Source organism: Diorhabda carinulata, chromosome 12, assembly GCF_026250575.1.
Source record: "Diorhabda carinulata isolate Delta chromosome 12, icDioCari1.1, whole genome shotgun sequence".
Classification (NCBI taxonomy): domain Eukaryota; kingdom Metazoa; phylum Arthropoda; class Insecta; order Coleoptera; family Chrysomelidae; genus Diorhabda; species Diorhabda carinulata.
The window spans coordinates 8,891,015-8,911,452 of record NC_079471.1 but is presented as its reverse complement, the minus strand read 5'-3'; the positions used below and the strand labels follow the sequence as shown (position 1 = coordinate 8,911,452).

The window sequence follows — 20,438 nt, the reverse complement described above, 5'->3', positions numbered from 1 at the left end:
CACCACAATAATTAATTAAATATAAAAAAAGTAACAAGCCAATCGGCATGATTCAAAGCAAATAATTTTTTGCTTTTCAACCCTCAACTACTATAAATATTATTGCATGCTATGTGGATATTAGAATTCTAATATAGTTATAATTTCGCTAGGTGTATGAAAACATCTCTCTTGTTTGCAAAATGAAATTCTCCTGTGCAAATATTGAAAATTTTCAAAGGAAGAAACACTTGTATTGATTTACACTTCAACGGACTACGACCCTTTTTTAATTACGAACTCAAAGAGATGACTTGTATATAGTTTTCTGTTAAAGTGCCCGAAGAGCAGCTCTAGGAAAACTTCAAATTTATTATTATCTCAGTTGAACTTTTTGTTAGCAATTTTAAGTGAGGAATGTCGAGTGGAACTTCATTCGGCATTCTTTTGGAACCTATCTTAACAGTTTTATTGCAAAATAGTTGGAAGTTTTTGATTGAAATGTATTTCAATACTCGGAGCACGTAATTCTAGAAGTAGCTATTTCTTTGTTCAATTTTTTCTAGAAAGAAATTTAGACAATTGATCAACTAAAGATATATATTGTAATTTCAATTAAAAACAATTCTCATTCAATTTTTTGTATTGTAATTATACTATAAAATGTGATAAATACATAGGATGAATCATTTTATTTAAGCATAGACTTTGATTTAATCTGTTTCATTATACTCCTTTTGGCTAACAATGCATTTATACCCTTTTCCGTCAAAAATTTAGGTATTTAACAATGTCATTAAGCTCCAAAAAATTGCTGTGATTTCAATTTCTCATTTAAAACAGACATCTACTCTTTAAATTTTAAATCAATAACTCATTAACTAATTAACCCAGCTCTCGCATTCAAAATTTGTTAACTTAAATGTGTTAGTTTTTTATCCAACCATTTCTTTGTGACAAACTCACGAACAGTATCCGAAATCATACTTTCATTTTGATAAAACTTAATCTAAAGATGATTTGATAAACCAAATATCGGCACTTACTAATTTCAAAACTAAATTTTACATAGGTATCTGTTTTATTCTGAGTTCGTTGGTGATATTCACGAATGGAACGCTCCTTTAGAAATGACTTTTATCTTGAACTGTCTCGGCTCCTCAGTATCTAAAGGTTTTTTTAAAGCGCACATTTTTATTTCCGGGAAGATCCAGAAGACGCTTGGTGAGTAAGGGAGATGTGGATTGATAGGAATTCATTTGCAGCAAAAATCAGTCGAAAGCAACTTATGGCGCGGTACATCATCAAGACACAAAAGTTTGAATTCCCTTCGCGTTTATTCCCCTTGAAACGAGCCCTAATACCCTCCTAATCTATGAAAACGATGTCCACGACCTTGATATTCGACATCAATTGATGGTGCTTTTTACCACATGGTGAATCATTGGTTTGCCCTTGAGAACTCTGAAATTTTGTCTAAATGTCACAACTAAAGACAAATTTTATAATTTCAAAAGCTTTTTCTGACATTTTTTCAAATTAAATTTAATTCGTTATTTGTATTTCATCATACACTGAAGACGCGATCTATCCAAAACGGACACACTGTGATGCTCAAAAAATGAAAGTATGAGTCATATTAGAGTTTAAGTAGATGCAGCGTAAGTAAATGCTGCTATAAAAATTTTGTCGAATTTTTTGATCAAACATTGTAAATGTTCTACTGAAGAGATACTTCATTTTGTCGTGTTCGTGGTATTCGCCTTTCGGTGGCGTTTACTTTTATTCATTCAGTCTGTTTTAAAGCCGAGTTATTGTAAGGTGCATAAAAGATATGAAACAGAAGAAAAGCTTTAAATGATACGTTAGTCAATTAAACAGAAAATCAGTTTATCTGCAGATAGGTCAGACAAAATCGAATTTGCGACATGTATTTTTAACAAAAATAAAATGTTACAACTTTTAAGTATATTGGAACGTTTTTATTAATGATTTTTTCTTTGTTTTAGGGATGACGGCTAAATGAAAATGGCATCACCGACACCCTCACTAGAATCGATTCCACGAGCAAATTCAATTGGATCATTTGGTGATCAACACGATTACCTTTCTCTTTCGCCTTTGGCAGATTCGCCGTTATCAATTAGCGGATCATCACCTCCAGTAAGCGACTCGGTAGATAGAGACAGCGACCCATCCGAACTACATTGTCAACAGTGCAGAGAACCAATCTCTGATCCTAAATTGCTGTCCTGTTTCCACACGTTTTGCAACAATTGTCTGGAGAAGAATAAACTCATCTGTCCACGTTGCAATTCTGAATCCATTGAAGGTATATTGAGTAGCCTTCTATTCAACGGTGACAATAGTAACGAAGTTAATTTGGCTCCTGTTCGTTGCACAGGTTGTAAACATAAAAAATTAGACGCAGTTGCCCGTTGTGTAGATTGTGTCAATTATTTGTGTTCGAATTGCGTTATGGCACATCAATTTATGCACTGTTTCGAAGGCCACAGAGTAGTTAATCTGCAAGAGATCAAAGAAGAGACAAAAAACGGACTGCTATCGAATAGTATTATGAGTAACACCGAAAAAAGTATGATTTGTCCACGTCACAAATCCGAATTGCTTAAATATTATTGTCGTACGTGCGCAGTACCAATTTGCAAGGAATGTTTAAATTTGGATCATCCCGTTGGACTTCACGATTACGAACATATAAGTGAAGCAGCACCGAAACAAATCGAAGCAATTCAACACGCTGTAACAGAAGCTAAAAGCAAAGCAACCGATATCAGAAATAGTCTTAAGAATGCTGAACATGTTTCCAGCCGCCTCCAAGTACATTATCATAAAGCTCAAAACGAAATAAATGACACTTTCCTATTCTATAGGTCTATGCTAGAAGAAAGAAAACAAGAACTGCTTAAAGAATTAGAGAGCGTTTTCAGCGCAAAACAAATCTCGTTGGGAGTGGCTACGCAAAAGGGCCAGGAAACGTGTGAGCAGATATATAAAACTTGCGAATTTGTAGAGAGACTGAATAAATGTGCAAACGTTGTTGAAATACTTATGTTTAGAAAATTGTTAGACGCTAAATTACAAGGTCTCTTAAATTATAACATTGATCAAACAGTACAGGCCGCAGGCGAATTAGAATTTGTGTCAAATTATCAAGCCATCCAAGTGGGCGTAAGAAACACATTTGGTTATGTAAGATCGAGCGCAGAATCATTAGTCGGTCCTAGTAAACAACCACCCATTGCTAGACCTACAGGCGGCGGAGGAAGCTCTAGTTCAAGCGGAAGCAGCGTAAATGGTAGTTCCGTAAATTTAAACGGAGGTATGCACTGTCAATATAACGTCTCCACTTCAAGTCAATCCACTTCTCCGTTCGAATCGAACATAATCAGTAAACGATTCAGCAGTGCCAATAGTTTGGGTCCATTTTCAACTACAATCGGAGATTTGAATTTGAACGGTATCAACCCGTACGAAAAATGGTCGAATGGAGGCGCAGATAGTATTTTCCAAAGCGGAACTACCGATCCGTATTCCTTATCGAGTTCCGCCCACAACGATTCTATGTTAGATCTAACTACGAAACTGATGTCGACAGCGATATTTCCACCGAAATCTCAAATAAAAAGACAAAAAATGATATATCATTGTAAATTTGGAGAATTCGGAGTTATGGAAGGACAATTTACCGAACCAAGTGGAGTGGCAGTCAATGCCCAAAACGATATAATCGTCGCCGATACGAACAATCACAGAATCCAGATATTCGACAAAGAAGGTAGATTCAAATTCCAATTCGGCGAGTGCGGTAAACGCGATGGTCAATTATTGTATCCAAATCGCGTGGCGGTAGTACGCACTTCCGGAGATATAATCGTAACTGAACGTTCTCCTACCCACCAAATTCAAATTTATAATCAGTACGGTCAATTCGTTAGAAAATTCGGAGCTAACATCCTCCAACATCCTCGAGGTGTAACCGTAGACAATAAAGGACGTATTGTTGTCGTCGAGTGTAAAGTAATGAGAGTAATTATATTCGATCAAACTGGATCCGTACTCCAGAAATTCGGTTGTTCCAAACATTTGGAATTCCCCAACGGCGTTGTAGTTAACGATAAACAAGAAATTTTCATAAGTGACAACCGCGCGCATTGCGTCAAAGTATTCAGTTACGAAGGAGTCTATTTGAGACAAATCGGAGGTGAAGGTATTACTAATTATCCTATCGGCGTTGGAATAAACGCGAACGGAGAAATATTGATAGCCGATAATCACAACAATTTCAATTTGACCATTTTCACTCAAGACGGACAATTGGTATCTGCTCTGGAAAGTAAAGTAAAACATGCGCAATGTTTCGACGTTGCTCTAATGGACGATGGCTCGGTTGTATTGGCAAGTAAGGACTACAGGCTCTACATTTATCGTTACGTTCAGGTTCCTCCTATTGGCCTGTAAACATTTCCTCCGGGCAGGGTCTCCAGCCGCCATTCCCAACACTTTTTGTTGATGCATTTTTGAATGGAGTGGTCGGATGCTGGTCTGTTACTCGTATTATTTTTTTAAAGTTGTCAAAATTTTCACGATATTTATCGTCATAGTTTTGTACTGTATTTCACATGTTGATATTTTAATATTATAACGTTTGACTACGCGAAGCTGGACAGAGTCGCTACTGTGGTGGCCTGTTGCCATGTTGTATGACCAAATTTATCAATTTTTAAAACAGGGATATTATTATTATTATTATTCAGATTAGAAATGTTAACCAAGCATCGCATGGTGCCTGGGCCATTGTTGTAATTTAAATTGAGCAGTTTCCGATGATAATGATCTATTTTAATATGCGTGTATGATGTTGTGTATGTTCTTAGAAATAGCGCCTTGTTGTTAGCGGGATGCCGCGTTGTTACGGACCCTAGTCAACCGAGAACTTTCAATTTCGTAGTGTTTAATTTTTATTATTGTTCTCTACAATTTTTCCTATTTAGTGGATGTTTGTATACTATAAAATACCACGTGCCGTGCCCACATTTCCGCCGCTCGGGAAATTAAAAACCCGTTGTCGGCATTTGTTTTTATGTTTACGTAATTTTAGTTTTGTTATTCACATAAAATTAGTTACTTTTGTGTATGTGTGGTGCTGCATGCTACTACATATTTCCACCAACTCTTATTTTTTTACTTAGTTTGTAGTTTTTTTTTTTGTAGTAATATATTTGTTTGTTGATGCTGCCGAGTTTAAGATATAGGGTGCGAATTCAGAATTACTATGGATTCGCGTCCTTTGGGAACTATATCCCCATATCAAGACTATAATACTTAGCTAGATTTTTTTCGTTCAAATGCGTTAGGTATTGTTACTTTCGAAAAAAAAAACCACGAGACATCATCCCCTACCTGATAATCCTTCCTAGGTCACGTTTTTGTTTTTTTTTTTTTTTTCTTGTTTTTATTTTGCCGACACATGACAATATTTTATTTATTTTATTTATATATTTTATATTTAGAGCAAACTTTACGTTTAAGTAAATTCGAATATTGTCTTCAAATAGTAGGTACATTCATTTGATAGTTTTGAAAATAGGTTATTCGATGTTCATATACTCTTTATTCGAATTTATACTTTGCCACCTCATATATTTACTTACTTACTTAATCCCCTTCATATCCTTACGGAAGTAAGACTTGAGGTTTGAGTTTTTTTTTTCTTCGGGTCTAAAATTATCTCGCATTTCTTTCGATTCTCGTTTATGGTAGCTCTTCGTGTAATTTCTTCCCTCAATACTTAGTAGCTTTGTTCATTTCGTCCATCCCTCTACTTCTGATTAAGCGTTTCTTCGTTCTCTGCAAATATGACCATATCATTAATATGGCCATAATAACTCGCCAGTTTCCAGAAACTTGCTTTATGCCTCATCTAATATTACTCCTTTGTTGGTTTCAAATATTCTTAATTTTTTCTGACGTAGTTTTTATTACTGAACTACCTTGTAATACTTGGATGAACTAATTCAAATTTTTTGGAAATTTCATTTAATATTCCACATCGTAATCAGTAAACGCGTGTAACACTCTTTTTATTATATGTTTTTTCACTTTCTTCTTATTTGAGAATTATCGAATCTACATTCCCTTCTTGGTGTTTTGTCCATGAACCCACTGCCTCAACTGTTGTTTCTAACCTTGTTTGTGACAAAGTAGAAATTTGGAAAGAACGAAATATATCAAAACCAATTTTCATAACTACCGTAACCTCTTATTTGCGCACCAAATGATGTACTAAAAATATATTGTAGAACGAATCTATTTAGGTAATAATTATATTAGACCACTTATCTAATTCAAACCAATTATTATGCGAGGAATTGTAGAAAAAAAAACACATTGTAATTAATCCTTAAGCCAAATTTACACGAACTAAATTATCAGCTATATTATGTTGACATAATCCGATAAGGACCCGACTAGAATTTTGGGAGGGGTTCAGCTAGGGCCCTCACGAGGCTAGCCACACTGCCTCGTGGGGACCTCATGATGCTGCCTCATAGGGCGCACAAAGGGTATATAACGCCTTGCCTCATTCGTGCATCATTATGTATACCGCATGTGGACCTCATAAGGAAAATTAACTGTTACCCTATTTGAAAATTTTCAGGGAAATTAACCGAATTTCATTGGCAACATTAAAAATAATGTATTTTAAAATATATATAGATATATCAATTACAAACAATACATTCATAGTCATTACAATCTTAAAATACAATAAGTAATAAAGAACTATTTTTTAAATCAAACTTTCAGAATACAATATAATGCACGGGATAAACTACATAATGTATATTTTACTTTATATAAAAAAGTTACGCAATTAAGAATACTAATCTGAAATACTAGTCTAAATGCTCATTGTCTATTTCACTATTAGCTTCAGCAGGTTTCTTGGAACGAGCAGTTCGTCCACCGTCCCAGTCTTTACAATTATGTAGAGCTGAAGCCATAGCATCAAGAATATTTTGGTCTGGGACATCTTCGCCTGGTTTCGAAAAAACTTTTCTGAGCGTCGCTAAAAAGAAAACATTAATTTAGGACAATTATAAATATTAAATACAATATTTATTAATTATTTGTATTCATTTTGTGAAACTTGAACATTAATTTCACTAACCTTTTATAACTTTAAAAAGACATGTATCCTTGAATACATGTGATTTTTTTTTTGAAGTCTTAACTGGAGCGAACATGAGACCTACATCGCGAGATATACAATATCTTAATAATTCGCCAAAATTCCTAGTTATGGGTAAGCGTCTATTGACTTTTTGAAGTAATTTCCGAACCTAAACGTATAATTCAATATTCGGTAAGTATTCAAATCGTTAATATTATAATAAAAACTTTTTTTAAACATGAATACTTACGAATTTTTTTTGAAAATTCTTATCTTTTTCAAGTTTTTCATCGAACTGATCAAAATCTATTTTTGTTTTACATGGAAGTTTTATTTCAGCATTTTCATCATCACTATCGACTTCAATATCTGTGTTATTGATATTATTCTTTGTTAATTGATGCTGAATCTCAATAATTTTTCCACTTAACTGTCCAATTTGTAAAGATAATGAATTATATTGACTATTGAGTTTAGTGAATTTCTCCGATATTTCATTTGAAAAAGTCTTAAAGCGGGCATCAATCATACGATATAACTTTTCTGTAACATAAGAAAAGAATATACTTCGTTTCCCAAATGTTGATAATTATAATTAATAATGCGGTTTCTATTCATCTTTCAATACCTACCAAATTGGTCACCTTCGATTTTTTCAATTGAATGTTGGTTTGTTGACGAGCATAATAATACTGGTTGACAATTCTTATCTAGCTTTTCCATTACATTAGGTGTTTGTGGATTATTTTCATCAATTTTTAAATTCGAATCAGATGTACTGGACGAAGATATGCGAGATCTTTTGATATTTTTTCTGGTAATGATTTTCTTTTTTTTTGATCTAGATGCATCGTAACAATGTTCTTCGTCTGAGTCTGTGGAAGAATAATATCTATCTTGTTTATCTTCTTCTGTTGGTAACTTTTGCGATGATGGCTGAGCTAAAAATTTAAAATATATCATCACCTTTTCGTACTTACAAATATATGTTTTCCAAGTAACAAAATCTATATTTTCATCATAAATTACCTCTATTCACACGTGTTTTTTCACCTAAATCGATGTTGATTTCATTTAACATCTTCAAAGATTCATCTCTGAATGTTTTTCTATTTTTAAAAAAATGCACATCATTAGCAGCCTTTACTTTAGCTGTCTCTTCATTTTGTGTAGAATAAGCAAATGGCTTATATTCCAATTGGATAGCCAATTCATTAGCTTCTTCAAACGTTCCTGAATATTAGAATAATGTACTTAATAAAAAAAATCAATAAAAAATGATAACTGAAAAAAATAGAATTTTAGAACAAAGGAGTTTTTTTGTAATTGTTGCGAAAAAGTTTTTTTTCATTTAAATAATAATTACAGTATTGAAAACTATTTTTTATCACTAAAAATAATATAGTAATCATAATATCATGTTAGACATTGACATTAAAAGTTTTTTTAAGCTAGAAATATTTTTTTAATTGAGGTTGTTAGAAAAATGAATCCAACACAAGAAACATACCTTTGTTCTATTTATCTTATTTTCTCAGAGTATATAAATTCGAGATGAAATTAATCAATCGAATAATTTCACAACTTACGAGCTCTTCCTCGGATGTCTACTGAATAAACTGGCCAATCATTTATCGGTTGTTCACAATTCTGTACCATTTTTGATAACGTATCCGATCGCTTTACATCGTATGGTGGAGGCATAAATTTGCACTTGATTGTGTCTGTTTTTTCATCATAAAAAATCCAAGACGATGGCACTATGTCAATATCTTTTTTTTTTTTCTTACCAACAAAAACAACTAGTCTATACTTATAATCTGCAACCACTTCTGATACATCATCATTTGATGTACTATTATCAGTACTCATGGTGATTATTTTTCGAGAATATATCAACTATTTTAATTATATCACTATTTATTAACCTACAATAATTATATGGTTAAGAGTATACACGAACGACTGAACACGATTCAGAAATTAAACTGATTCTTACTGTTGACGCGTAGAAAAGATTTCTATACTGATTACCATCCACTTGAAAATATAAACATAAACAATACTCTTCGTAGAATAGATGTTTGTATAAGATTATGAGACTTAAAGTTTAAAGCCGTCAATACAAACGGCAGATTGTACCATATAAAACATTCTTATTTTTCACTTTTACATATGAAGTAGTGGTATCACATATATTTTTTCTTTATGTTCATCACTTAAATTTAGACAAACCATTTTTTTATCCACATCTATAATTTTACACGTCACAATATTCTCATTATTTGCAGAGACATTAAACATTTGTAGAAATTTAGCATTACATGGATATGTAAAAAGAGGTTTTCTTTTTCTTAGGATTTTACCACACATTTCAATAGTACTTATATCACCACGTGGAGGAATGTATATATCATTTATTTGTAAAATTTTTTGATTTGTCAGTAATATGGTGTTATTTGGCTCTTTTGTAGTTAGTAACACTCCTTTAAATTCAAGCTGTTTTATGGTAGTTCGACCTGATGAATCTGGTTTCAGTTGTCTTTTTATAACAACATTCGGAGGTATACCTGTTGGTTCATTCCAAACGTAAAAAATTTCATTGAATCTCCGACACAACTGTGAAAGAGGATTATTGCCATTTCTAATAAGTTTTTTCATTTTACCTAGAGCATTTTCAAATGGATACGAAGATATTTCATATAGAGGACAATTAAAATATGCTACATCATCGGCTAAATGATAAAGATTATGAACATTTCCTATAACAAATTCAGGTTTATATATAGCTGGTGCTATAGTGACAAATAATGTTAGAAAATGTTTTGCGGATGGCCATTGCACCATAGCTAACTGTTTAGAAAATAGAATTCTGCATGCTACATGTAATAACATGAAATGTTTAAATACTTCATCTTTTAAAACTTTTTTAAAAATGACTGGCCCTGCATATAGCAATAAAAATTGAAATTCGGTGGCTTTGAATTTATGAAATTCTGTTAAAGATCTCGTAGCCCTCTGGAATTCATTAGGCACTTTTATTTTCGATAACATATCAGTCAATAGTGACTTAAACCTGCTACTAAGTTTAAGTTCTCTGACGTCACCGTCTATCCAACATCCCAACAATTTTTTCATTATTCCAAGGAAAAGCAGATGCATGGAATCTAATGGAAATTGCTTGACTAAATCAATTTCCGGGTATATACGAAGTAGAGGTGATACACCTTGATGATGACCTGGAGTAGATTGATTCCTGAAAGACTCATTTGTTCTTAATTCCCCACATATTGGATAAATTCTTCTATTCATGTATTGTTGACCTTTTATTAAGCATCTTTCACACGCCCAGTATCCACCATGACCTACGATGCACTTTAAAAAAGAGCGAGCAGGAGTATCACAAATAAATGCTTTTACAGATACAATGAATTTGCGATTATCTATAATAATTCCTGTTTGCATTAAACTATTGAGTTCTTCTATAAATTTATCTAAATATCTCTGAACACTTTGTGGCTTCTGATCTCCACAATATACAGCAACAGGAAATGGTTTGTAAATGTTTGGATCATGATGGATTTTACAGAGTATTGGCCATAGCTGTTTTTTACTGGACTTAAACAAAGGTAAACCATCAACATTGAAAATCAGTTCTATGTTATTTAGCTCATGAATACTTGGGTTTAATTGAATTCTTATAGTTTTCTCTATGCCAAAGTATACAAACTTGCCAATATTATCAAAAACTTCAATATTATAATTTTCTGACGTAGTATACAAGAAAGTTTTTGCACATCTTGGTAGAGTAGGATAAGATCTTCTTCTTAAAATAGCTAATAATGATTCTAAACGACTATGAGGTATAGGCGGATTCATTAAAGCCCACTTGCGAATGTCTTCTACATCATAAACCGATTGATCAGTATCATCTACTTCTTCATCTATTGCATCATGAGTCTCGTTTTCTAGTTCATCGTCTGAGCTAACATCATGAAATAATAACAAATCGTCAAATTCTTCATGATTAACATCATCTCTATCATGACTTTCTTCATTCATCTCTTCTTCTACCACAGCTGATATTTCATCACTTATTGCTTCTTGCTCATAATTTTGCACTAATTCCAATTCCACTTCAGCATTTGAATTGGAAGCACTATGATCTTCTAGATTGGAATTCAAACTATTATCACTTGCTGTATTGTTGAATGACTCATTAATATCTGGTAATTGATTCTCAATGTTTTCTAAAACGTCTTCATTGCCAGAAGGCATCAAATTTTCTTGGTTGGAATTTGCTGACAGTAATTCTTGTCGAATTCGCCTGAATCTTTCTGCTCTCAAACGCCTAAGCTCGCGTTGTCTAAAATAATTATTCATGATGTTATGTCAATATTTACTTCAATAAATAATAATTTTCAACAATAATCAAACTGAAATTATTTACACTGGTAAAGATTAATGTAAATTTGTAACTGCTTATGAAAATATATATTTGTCTATATGTACTATGTACACTATGTGTACCTGAGCATGCGCAATACGATGTACATAAACGATATACTTTATGCAATACGTTCTAAAATATTGCAATTTCGTAAGGTAAATCCGATAAGACAACGATTAACAATTATTACAATTCATGAACAATTGTACTATTAACAATTAGTAGTAGTAGTAGTAGTAGTAAAGTAACAATTGTGACAAGTTTAATTTTACCAAAAATAGTATATTTGATATTTGTCAAATCGAGCCCTCATGGGGTAGACGAGGGGATTGCCCATCTCTTTAAAATACCATATATGTGTTAGGTTTACCCTATAATATCCTTATGGGAAACTCATACGGCATACCTCACTTCAATATTTATAATTTTTTCCGTGAGGTGCTCATGAGGAAGTTGCGGGGAAATCCCTCAATCGGCATGCCCCCCATTTGCCACATGAGGCCCACACGCTATATAAGGCATGCCCCCTCATAAATTCTAGTCGGGGACCGAAACTACGTTTACTTTGATGTAGATTAATGGTTTCAGTGCTTAGGCTCTTTTCCAAATAATGTCAACATAATATACGTGGACTTGAAACAAAACAACCAATGTGCTTCAATTCTCTCGCATTCAAAGACTGTTGGAATAAGCTAAGTGAATATTTTTAATATTAAATAATGTAGGTGATTAAATTAATACATGTCAATTTTTTTATCGATGTTGACGTTAATAAAATTGTCCTATTCTCGTGGTTTTATCTCGATAGCAATACCCCAAGTTTTTTTTTATACTGATTTTTCTTATTTTTTATTAAATTATATCATTGTTGTGTTTTGAGACCGGAGGCGATTGGTTCGCAATGTCTTAAGGGCTAAGCGATCTCATCCCAGTAACCAGCCCTGAGAGGAGAACCCTGCGGCACCCAGTTACTTCGGACCATTCGTCTCTCGATGCCCATCCGACAAGTGTTGTATATGTTGTTTTCAAGTGTCTTCTTTAGAGCCACTATATTTTTTCTATTGTTCGTAGACGTCCTTGGATGGGCACCTTGAGAAACGGAAGTCTCAGAATGACCTCGGTGCAACACGGCGCTCAATTTTATTATTATTATTATTATTATTACTGCATTTTTAAAACTCCGTTGTTATCTTAATTTAATGGTAAAATTTGTTCTTAAATAAAATGTACATTGTTTTGTTTTTCTTTGATTTTTTGTTGTAAATGCTTATTTTGAATTAATAATACCATTCTTGCAGTTTTCACTTAGTTTTTTTATTTATTTTCTTTTCTTTGGTGGAATGAAAAGATGAGAATTAAACAAATTTTAATAAAACGGTCAATTCAAAGTTGCTATTAAATTCATCACAAAAAAATTCTTCGTAAATTCAACCAATCTGTTGTATTTTCTAATGAAGAGAATTTCAATGTATATAATTCTATCTTGAAAAAATAAACCAAATAACAATTAAACAATTAATCTGAGTTATAAACATATTGTGATATATTGCAATTAGGGGTTGTAATTGTATATTCTGTTATAGATTTCCTTGATCATGATAACATATTAACCATTTCAAATTCTTATTGAATACTTCCATTTATCAGGTAACCATCATACCTACGTCTTCTCTAATTGAATGAAATCTCACAACGCTTAGTTTAATCGAGTAAAAAGTCCTTTAGTAGCTGAAATATTAACTAATGCTCAAAATCTTTCGCATTACGGTTGAGTACAGTAAACAAGTGAGTTATGCACAATGAAGTGCTTAGCTAATAAAACTTATGGTAATTTTCTTTCGCCAAATATTCATTGTATAGTCCGGTCAATTTAGACATTCGAAGTTACATAAATTCCCACCCCCAGTGAAATTATTCAAAATATAATTAAAAATAAAATTAGGAAGTTCTTTATCATTGTCGTATATAGAAAATTTTTTATTGAAGATCAAAGGTTCTGAAATATAATGATTCAAAAACTTGTAATCATCATAATATGCACACGTTTCAACGCCACATATGAGATAATGTACTTTGCGCGTTTTTTCCAACTATTGATAAATAATTGAAATTAGCAAAAATTGAGAAGACGACAGCGTTGCGTCAACTGATCCTCCACTGTTGGTGATTCAATATAATAGCTCGACCGACCTGGACAAAGTGTCCGACTTTTTTGCAACCATATCTAGTTTGAACAGGTTCTAATGTATTGTTGACCAACTTCCAACCTCAATCTGTAGGGTTTAGCTGATAACCAAACTTGAACTTGATAATATAACCGAATTGATGATGAGCAGCAACTGAGGGGTAGGAGGAATTCAAGCCAATTGAACTTTTACTTTTAGCATTTCAACATGCATGATGTCTCAAGGTTTCTGGGTTTCATTTTACCTGCTATAAGTTATAACTATGTATATTTTAAGTGCAAGTTACAATGACCAATAGAAAAATATTTTAACATACATTAACTCTACAGATGTATACGTGGCGTACTTATGCAAATTATAACGATTATTACTTTTTAATCGTTATATCTCAGAACTGGTGGCTCGTAGGAAAAAAAGTAATGATACGTTTTTTCCTTACACGGGAATGATGGGGAACCACATTTTATTTTAAACAATTTTACTCATTTTCAGCTTGTTGGAAATCTAAGTAGCTTCACACTTGATCTAATTTGACTGGACTAGTAGTTCTCTATGTGCGCGGTTTGCTTCAAACATTCATAATGTGGGATACAAGTATTTATGTTGAACGTATTTAAACAAAAATATACAGTGCTGGTTCGCTCCAACACTCAGACTACTTCAACCGAGTCAGTAAACTTGTTAATCTAAAGTCAAACAATACAATGGTAAAAAGAAAATCAGGGCATGTGATATTTACCAAAAATAATCTTCAGCGCTTTGGAATGAAGTTTCATCCCTAAAATGTCTTAGATGCATTGCAGGTTTGGGGATAATTTCAATGAAGTCAGTAACATTTTACATATACTGCGATGCATTTTACTTAACTTTTGTGAGATCACGTAGCTGACGAAAGATATTTTTGATATTTAATCTGAAAGTAACATTGTTCCTTGCAACTTCATTGTTTCTACGTACAAATTATATTGGGTAGATTGACAATCGAATAAGCCAATCTCTAATCTTCATTGAATCAAATAATTTGCATAAATTTTGAATGATAATTTATACAACAATTCCAGAGTCGTTAACAATATAGTTTATCATGAAGCGTTTTCCAGATAAGACTTTCAAACATGCGTTGTTTTTTTTTATGAGAGATTTTCATTAGGTTGGATATAACAGGCAATTTTCTTTACAGTTGATAATATACAGATATTTCTGGACTTATGACTTGTTTGGTTATATTTTCAAATTTTATTTGTTGTCTTCCATCAACCTCACCATTCGAAGTTTTAACATCGTTTGTTTCATTCCTTATTGTAATTATTCCGTTGCACATTAACTTCGGAAACTTGTATCAAAATACTACATAATGTAACTACATCATTTAATTGCATATTTTGTTCTGTGGCTCCATCAAACACATACTGATCAAATGTTATTTGTATCTAAATTACTCACAATTTACAATTTTTTCTATAATTGATTGGATTGTGAACTGTTTAGCTCCTATTGACGTGTTGAGATCATATCTAGTAATAGGACCTCTTCAACCATCGTTCAAGTTAGCGGGTCAGTTTCTTCTGAGTCTTTGGTCCAGTTGGGGTACTAAAGGTAGATGGGAAAGAGAATTGGAGTGCAATTCTAATCTATTGCAGCGTTTTGTACTTTGATTAGGAGATTTTCAAGTTCTTGTCAAGAATCTGGTACGAAAAGTACGTTTGTAATCATATGTCTGGGTTTATAATGATTTTGTAAATTAGGAGTTTGTTGTCAGGGCCAATTTTTATTTTCCTCCGAGAAATAATTACACGTCTTTTGTTCTTAAGTCAATTTACTCTCGTCTCTTAAGTATATATTCATTCCACGTGAGTTTTGAGTCGTGATGCATTCCTAAATATTAAGTGCTGAAAGATTGTGTTATTGAAAGAAACTGGAGGACACTGGTATCTTGTTCACAAGAATCCTATCAGCGCGGCTATGGAATTGTTTCTGCGATAAGATTCCTAGGAAGGAATCACTTAATCCAGAGTTACTCAAAGTGTGCTACGCGGAGCTCCGGCGTTAAACAAAGCCTCCGGTAGATCTCCGCCGGTAGCAATAATAAAATGAATATATGTATTAAAGTGGAACACACTACGCTGAAAAGTTAATAAAACCCAGGTGCGGTTGACATAATAAAATGTTTGCTCGATGTAAAATCTGTAAAACCAGCTTTCTAAGTGCCGTTTTCAATCTATACAAGTTAGCGCCGACTTGGGGTTTTACAGGATATATAAAAGAAGAACTGATTGCATCAATAGAATTCGTTTTTCATTTGACCATCTTAAGCTAACTCGATTGGAATGCTAGCAAGGATATTGATGTAGGGTTCGTTATAAATATCTAAAGCTTTTCGCAGAGGCTTTAAATGTTTTTTGTCATGTATTTGTGTGGAATGGAATATTGAGCAAGATACTGGATGCCGAACTAGACACGAGATATCAATTTCTTTCTATCAAACATGAAATTATGCATTTGATGAGGAAAAAACTATTTAAAGTTAGTTTTAACTTAGTTTTATCAGTTACTTACTACTTACATTACAACTTTTAACAGTATCTACCGTTGAAGAAAATATAAACTACAATCACTCGGACACATTTGGGTTGAATGAAATATACTGACAAAGTTCCTTTACCTTGAACTCTCAATTTTTTCATTTAACTAGTTTGAAAATAGACCAGTCAACTTATTTATTTTTTGATTTTGAAATCGTGAGAGATTAAATCGATTACCTTCTAATCGCTTTATTAATTATTACTGAATATTTGAAAAATGCGTAACCATTTATGTAGGTTGGCCTATAAAATACTTTTTAAGTCACTTATCTTCAATTGTGATGATCAATTATATTTGATTAAACTGTTATTGTTAGTACTCGTATTGAACACATTGTTTATACTAACACTCACGATTACACTATCTGACGCGCGTTTCGATAAATAAGTTATCGTCTTCAGAGACCGAATGTAGAATTTATCTTTAGATGGTGTTGTTTACAATTTCGTAAGACGATAACTGAAGGTAAACATTACTTTTAGTCTTTGATGACGGTAAGTTGGTTATCGAAACGCGCGTCAAATCGTGTAATTGTGAGTGTTGGTGTAGTGGTAGCCTGAACAGTGTGTTCAGTATGAACATAACCAACGGTTCCAGATAATCCAACTTTGTTAGTATTCGTAGACTCGATACTTGACTAAATTACAGGCCTAGATTGAACTAGATTTAAAAAAAAATGAAAATGTTTTCCCGAGATTTATCTTTCAATTAGTGACGATGCTTTGATAATTACTAATAAGGGAAATAGAAGTATTTACATACGATTTTCAAACAATAGCCTATTTTGTTGTTCTTTTTTCACTAAAAAAATTGATCTTTTAAACAAATTGACTAATTTTTTGAATGATAGTAGATAAATAAATTTCGTTTATATGCAGACGGACCCAATTTGAAATAACATTCCCATATTGAAATATGAGAGTTTCAGAAACAGTTGAATCGGAAAATATATTCATAGCACATTAAAGTGATTCTGCGAACATTACAATTCCTCATTTTCCAATAATAGCCAACTGTTTCTTTTAATTTCTCAGTAAACTATTCAGCATAGTATTTCTCAGATTAAATCATTATTAATACCTAAAAATTCTGAAAATGTTTATGGTTTATATTTTCTGAACCACGTTGATTAGTTGAGTATTCAAAAAATAATAGCAGTACTTCTTGGAATAAATTGATTGATTAAAATATAGAATTATTCTAAATAAAATATGGATTGAATAGCAGCTCAACGGCCTTTTTAATAAAATTTTAATCGCAACGTGGAGTTTCATCTTTTCGTTCTACACATTTATTGCCTCCTCTCTATCCTCAATTTCCCCCCCGAGTGAACGGTAGGTAATATAAGCACGGCACTGCTGTTTTGCAACTATCCCTTTCTATATAGTACTTTTGTACCTAGACATAAGTGTAATTGATATTCCTTACTGAAGCTTGTGTAATGTTTAAAAAAAAACTTTTTTGAACAATCTTCCTTGGGCCCAAATATGCAAAATCCTATATAACTAGTATAGGCATGTGTGATTTTTTTCTTATCATAGTCACTAGTATTAGTAGTGTATAGTAGTTTTTGAAATTTATGTAGGCAGTTTTCTCAGTATGGCTGAGTTGAAAGCTAACGTTTTTCGGTAAGACTGAATTTAAACAACACATCTTTTTCTGGTAACGAACTTCTTAGTGATAAGGCAATCGCCAGAAATAGTACGAAATTGGGACCAAGAATAACATTTTATCAATTTTATAATGTATCTTCAATTACTTGAAATTGTTAGTTTAAACCATATTTTAAAATTAACGATAATACTGACGATAAATTCGAAGAAGTGCGCTAAAAGCTATAAAAAAATTGCTTTTTTTGACATTAAATTTATCGATTCATTTTATTATATGTGTTTTTTTTTATATTTTAATTATTGATTTTTTGTACAAACACCCTTTGGGTATTTAGTTTTATCAAAATCTAGTCAGAATTACCAATAAGCTTAGAAACTAATATCGCGATTTAAACACTAAATCCACGCTCTATTCCTCAGACTGTTTTTGTTGATTACGGAGTGTACAAGATCAATATCTCCTTTCCTTAAATACAAGTTGTTTAAAATGTCACTCGTATCATAAAATTTATTTAGAAAAAACTTAATTTCCATAATAGTATGAAATATAATAAAAATTACTTTTTCTGTTACTAAGAAGCTATACATTGCACACCGAGTAGTATTTATATTCTCATCCCTGTAACCACTGGAAATTGAAATTTTTAATGCAACTGTATAACCACTTCGTTTTTCAATCCAAACACTTCGAAACTTTTACTTTTATCTTACTTAATTTGGTTAGTATCATCAGCGAAATGTTTCTGTATTTTTTTAAAAATACTATGAACAACTCTTTTAGGATTTTCGTTTTTTCTCTGTTTTCCATACCGTATACTTATTTCGTTTCATTGATTAGTCAGAAAATTCTCACTCGCATTTTCTCCAAGTATATTTCCTAAAAATGTCAAATGGTGAATATTGAACATGGGCATTGATTTAGACGCATCCAACAGTTTTTCCAATATTCAAAAATTTTCATGGTACTTGTCAATGTTTTTTAACTGAAAATTAAGGTTTACAGTCTATTTGTATAACGAAAGATTATTCCAAGACGTCAAAATTATCTTATTCTATCGCGAAATTTTAGGCATTTTCAATGCTCATTAATCATGGGACCGTTCGTGGGCACAAGAAGGTAGGGAAATCAAAATTCTAACTGGTGTGAGTCCGAGAACGTCAAAGAAAATAGACACGTGCATTTTTATACTATCCACAAGTATTGCTTCCTTTTCCTGCTGTCGTTAACGTTTGAGCTGATGCAGAATCGTGTGATATAGTATTCAGCAACGAACCTGGGAAAAAAATTGTATCCAAATAATTTTTACGACACAGAATTTATGAAATAAGTCAGTTTTTTACTTCGATGGATAGTTTTTTCCAAATTTCTGGATTTATATTCCTCAATTTTCCTCATAATGGTAATTTTTTATGCAATGCCCGACTTAATCGATTATTTCTCGCACTAGCTGCAATTAAAATTATTTCTACAAACGTTAAATTGCAATAAAAATGTACCTAGCCGAACAGTAAAGGCTTCAGATGCATTTATTGCTAATGCGGAAGGGTTATATGTGTTTTGAGGCGACATTGGGAATGGGAATATACGACCTTGATCATCAAAGAATATCTAGAAGACTCTTCAATTATACAATTATAATTTCTGGATCAAGTACTATCACATCTATAGTAATTGCAGATTTAAAAATGCAGTGTTCCCGCACAGGAAACTACAATATCACGAGCTGCATTTGCCTGATCTGTTTATTGTTCAACATTTAGATACAAATGATTTCTTGAGTTTTAATTCGATTTCAGTCCATAAAGATTAATATACAAAATAGTATTATACTTGCACACTCTCATACTGTTATCCATACGCGACCTTTACCATTTTTTGACTTTTGTAAAAACATTGTTCAACTGCATCAGAATTTCATTTTCAGTCCAAAGTTATCTTTAGTTTTAAACATACAACACGACTTAGAATGCTTGTAATTCAAATAAATGGACCAATTTTTATCCATGTTTTCGTGCATTTTGTTAATTTATTCTATTGCCGAAATCCAAAATGATCTAGGGTCAGTTTCTCTAGACCTTTGTTTTTACTGTTAAGTAAAGGATACATTGGTTATTTGGGGATGTGTCATAGCACCTTTGCTTTGAGAATTGAATAGAATTAAGAAAATATCATGAACTTACATCTGTAAAAAATGTTTGGGATTCGAATTAGATCCATTGGTGAATTTGCCACTCCCAAAGGTAGACAAGGTTTGTGGCACATATGTTTCTCGATTCATGCATGAAACTGACAACCATACATTTGTTCTATCGAATGAATTTATTTATTGTTATTAATAATAAATAAAAAATAACGACTCAACTTGTTGAAAGATATCAAATAGAAGTATCTTTTCTATTAAGTCCTTGAACATTTGTTAAATATTTTA

At 32.3% G+C, this 20,438-nt stretch overlaps 2 protein-coding genes across 9 annotated transcripts in view; one reads left to right on the top strand and one right to left on the bottom strand.

The window, feature by feature from the left end:
• Window positions 1–6,461, top strand: part of LOC130900126 (brain tumor protein) — a 433,383-nt gene extending 426,922 nt beyond the window's left edge. For all 8 annotated transcript variants that reach the window (XM_057810514.1, XM_057810515.1, XM_057810516.1 and 5 more), the window contains one exon: window positions 1,989–6,461. In XM_057810514.1, coding sequence (XP_057666497.1) covers window positions 2,002–4,461 — 2,460 coding nt within the window. In that variant the 5' untranslated portion in view covers window positions 1,989–2,001 and the 3' untranslated portion in view covers window positions 4,462–6,461. The remainder of the gene's footprint in view (window positions 1–1,988) is intronic.
• Window positions 6,462–6,686: 225 nt separating this feature from the next.
• Window positions 6,687–11,544, bottom strand: LOC130900127 (uncharacterized). Its single transcript, XM_057810517.1, has 6 exons — window positions 8,767–11,544; window positions 8,207–8,410; window positions 7,810–8,118; window positions 7,428–7,720; window positions 7,175–7,346; window positions 6,687–7,072 (listed from the first exon to the last, which is right to left on the bottom strand). The coding sequence occupies exons 1-6, from the start codon at window positions 9,047–9,049 to the stop codon at window positions 6,900–6,902; spliced, it is 1,434 nt and encodes a 477-aa protein (XP_057666500.1). The 5' UTR covers window positions 9,050–11,544; the 3' UTR covers window positions 6,687–6,899.
• Between the last annotated feature and the right edge of the window lie 8,894 nt (window positions 11,545–20,438).

Bases quoted from the DNA above. Each gene is read 5' to 3' on its own strand.
- LOC130900127 (XM_057810517.1), bottom strand. From the start codon at position 9,049: ATGAGTACTGATAATAGTACATCAAATGATGATGTATCAGAAGTGGTT. The intron at 8,411-8,766 runs GTAAGTTGTGAA...TCTAATATTCAG, and splicing joins AGACATCCGAGGAAGAGCTC to GAACGTTTGAAGAAGCTAAT. The intron at 7,347-7,427 runs GTAAGTATTCAT...TTATACGTTTAG, and splicing joins AGAATTTTCAAAAAAAATTC to GTTCGGAAATTACTTCAAAA.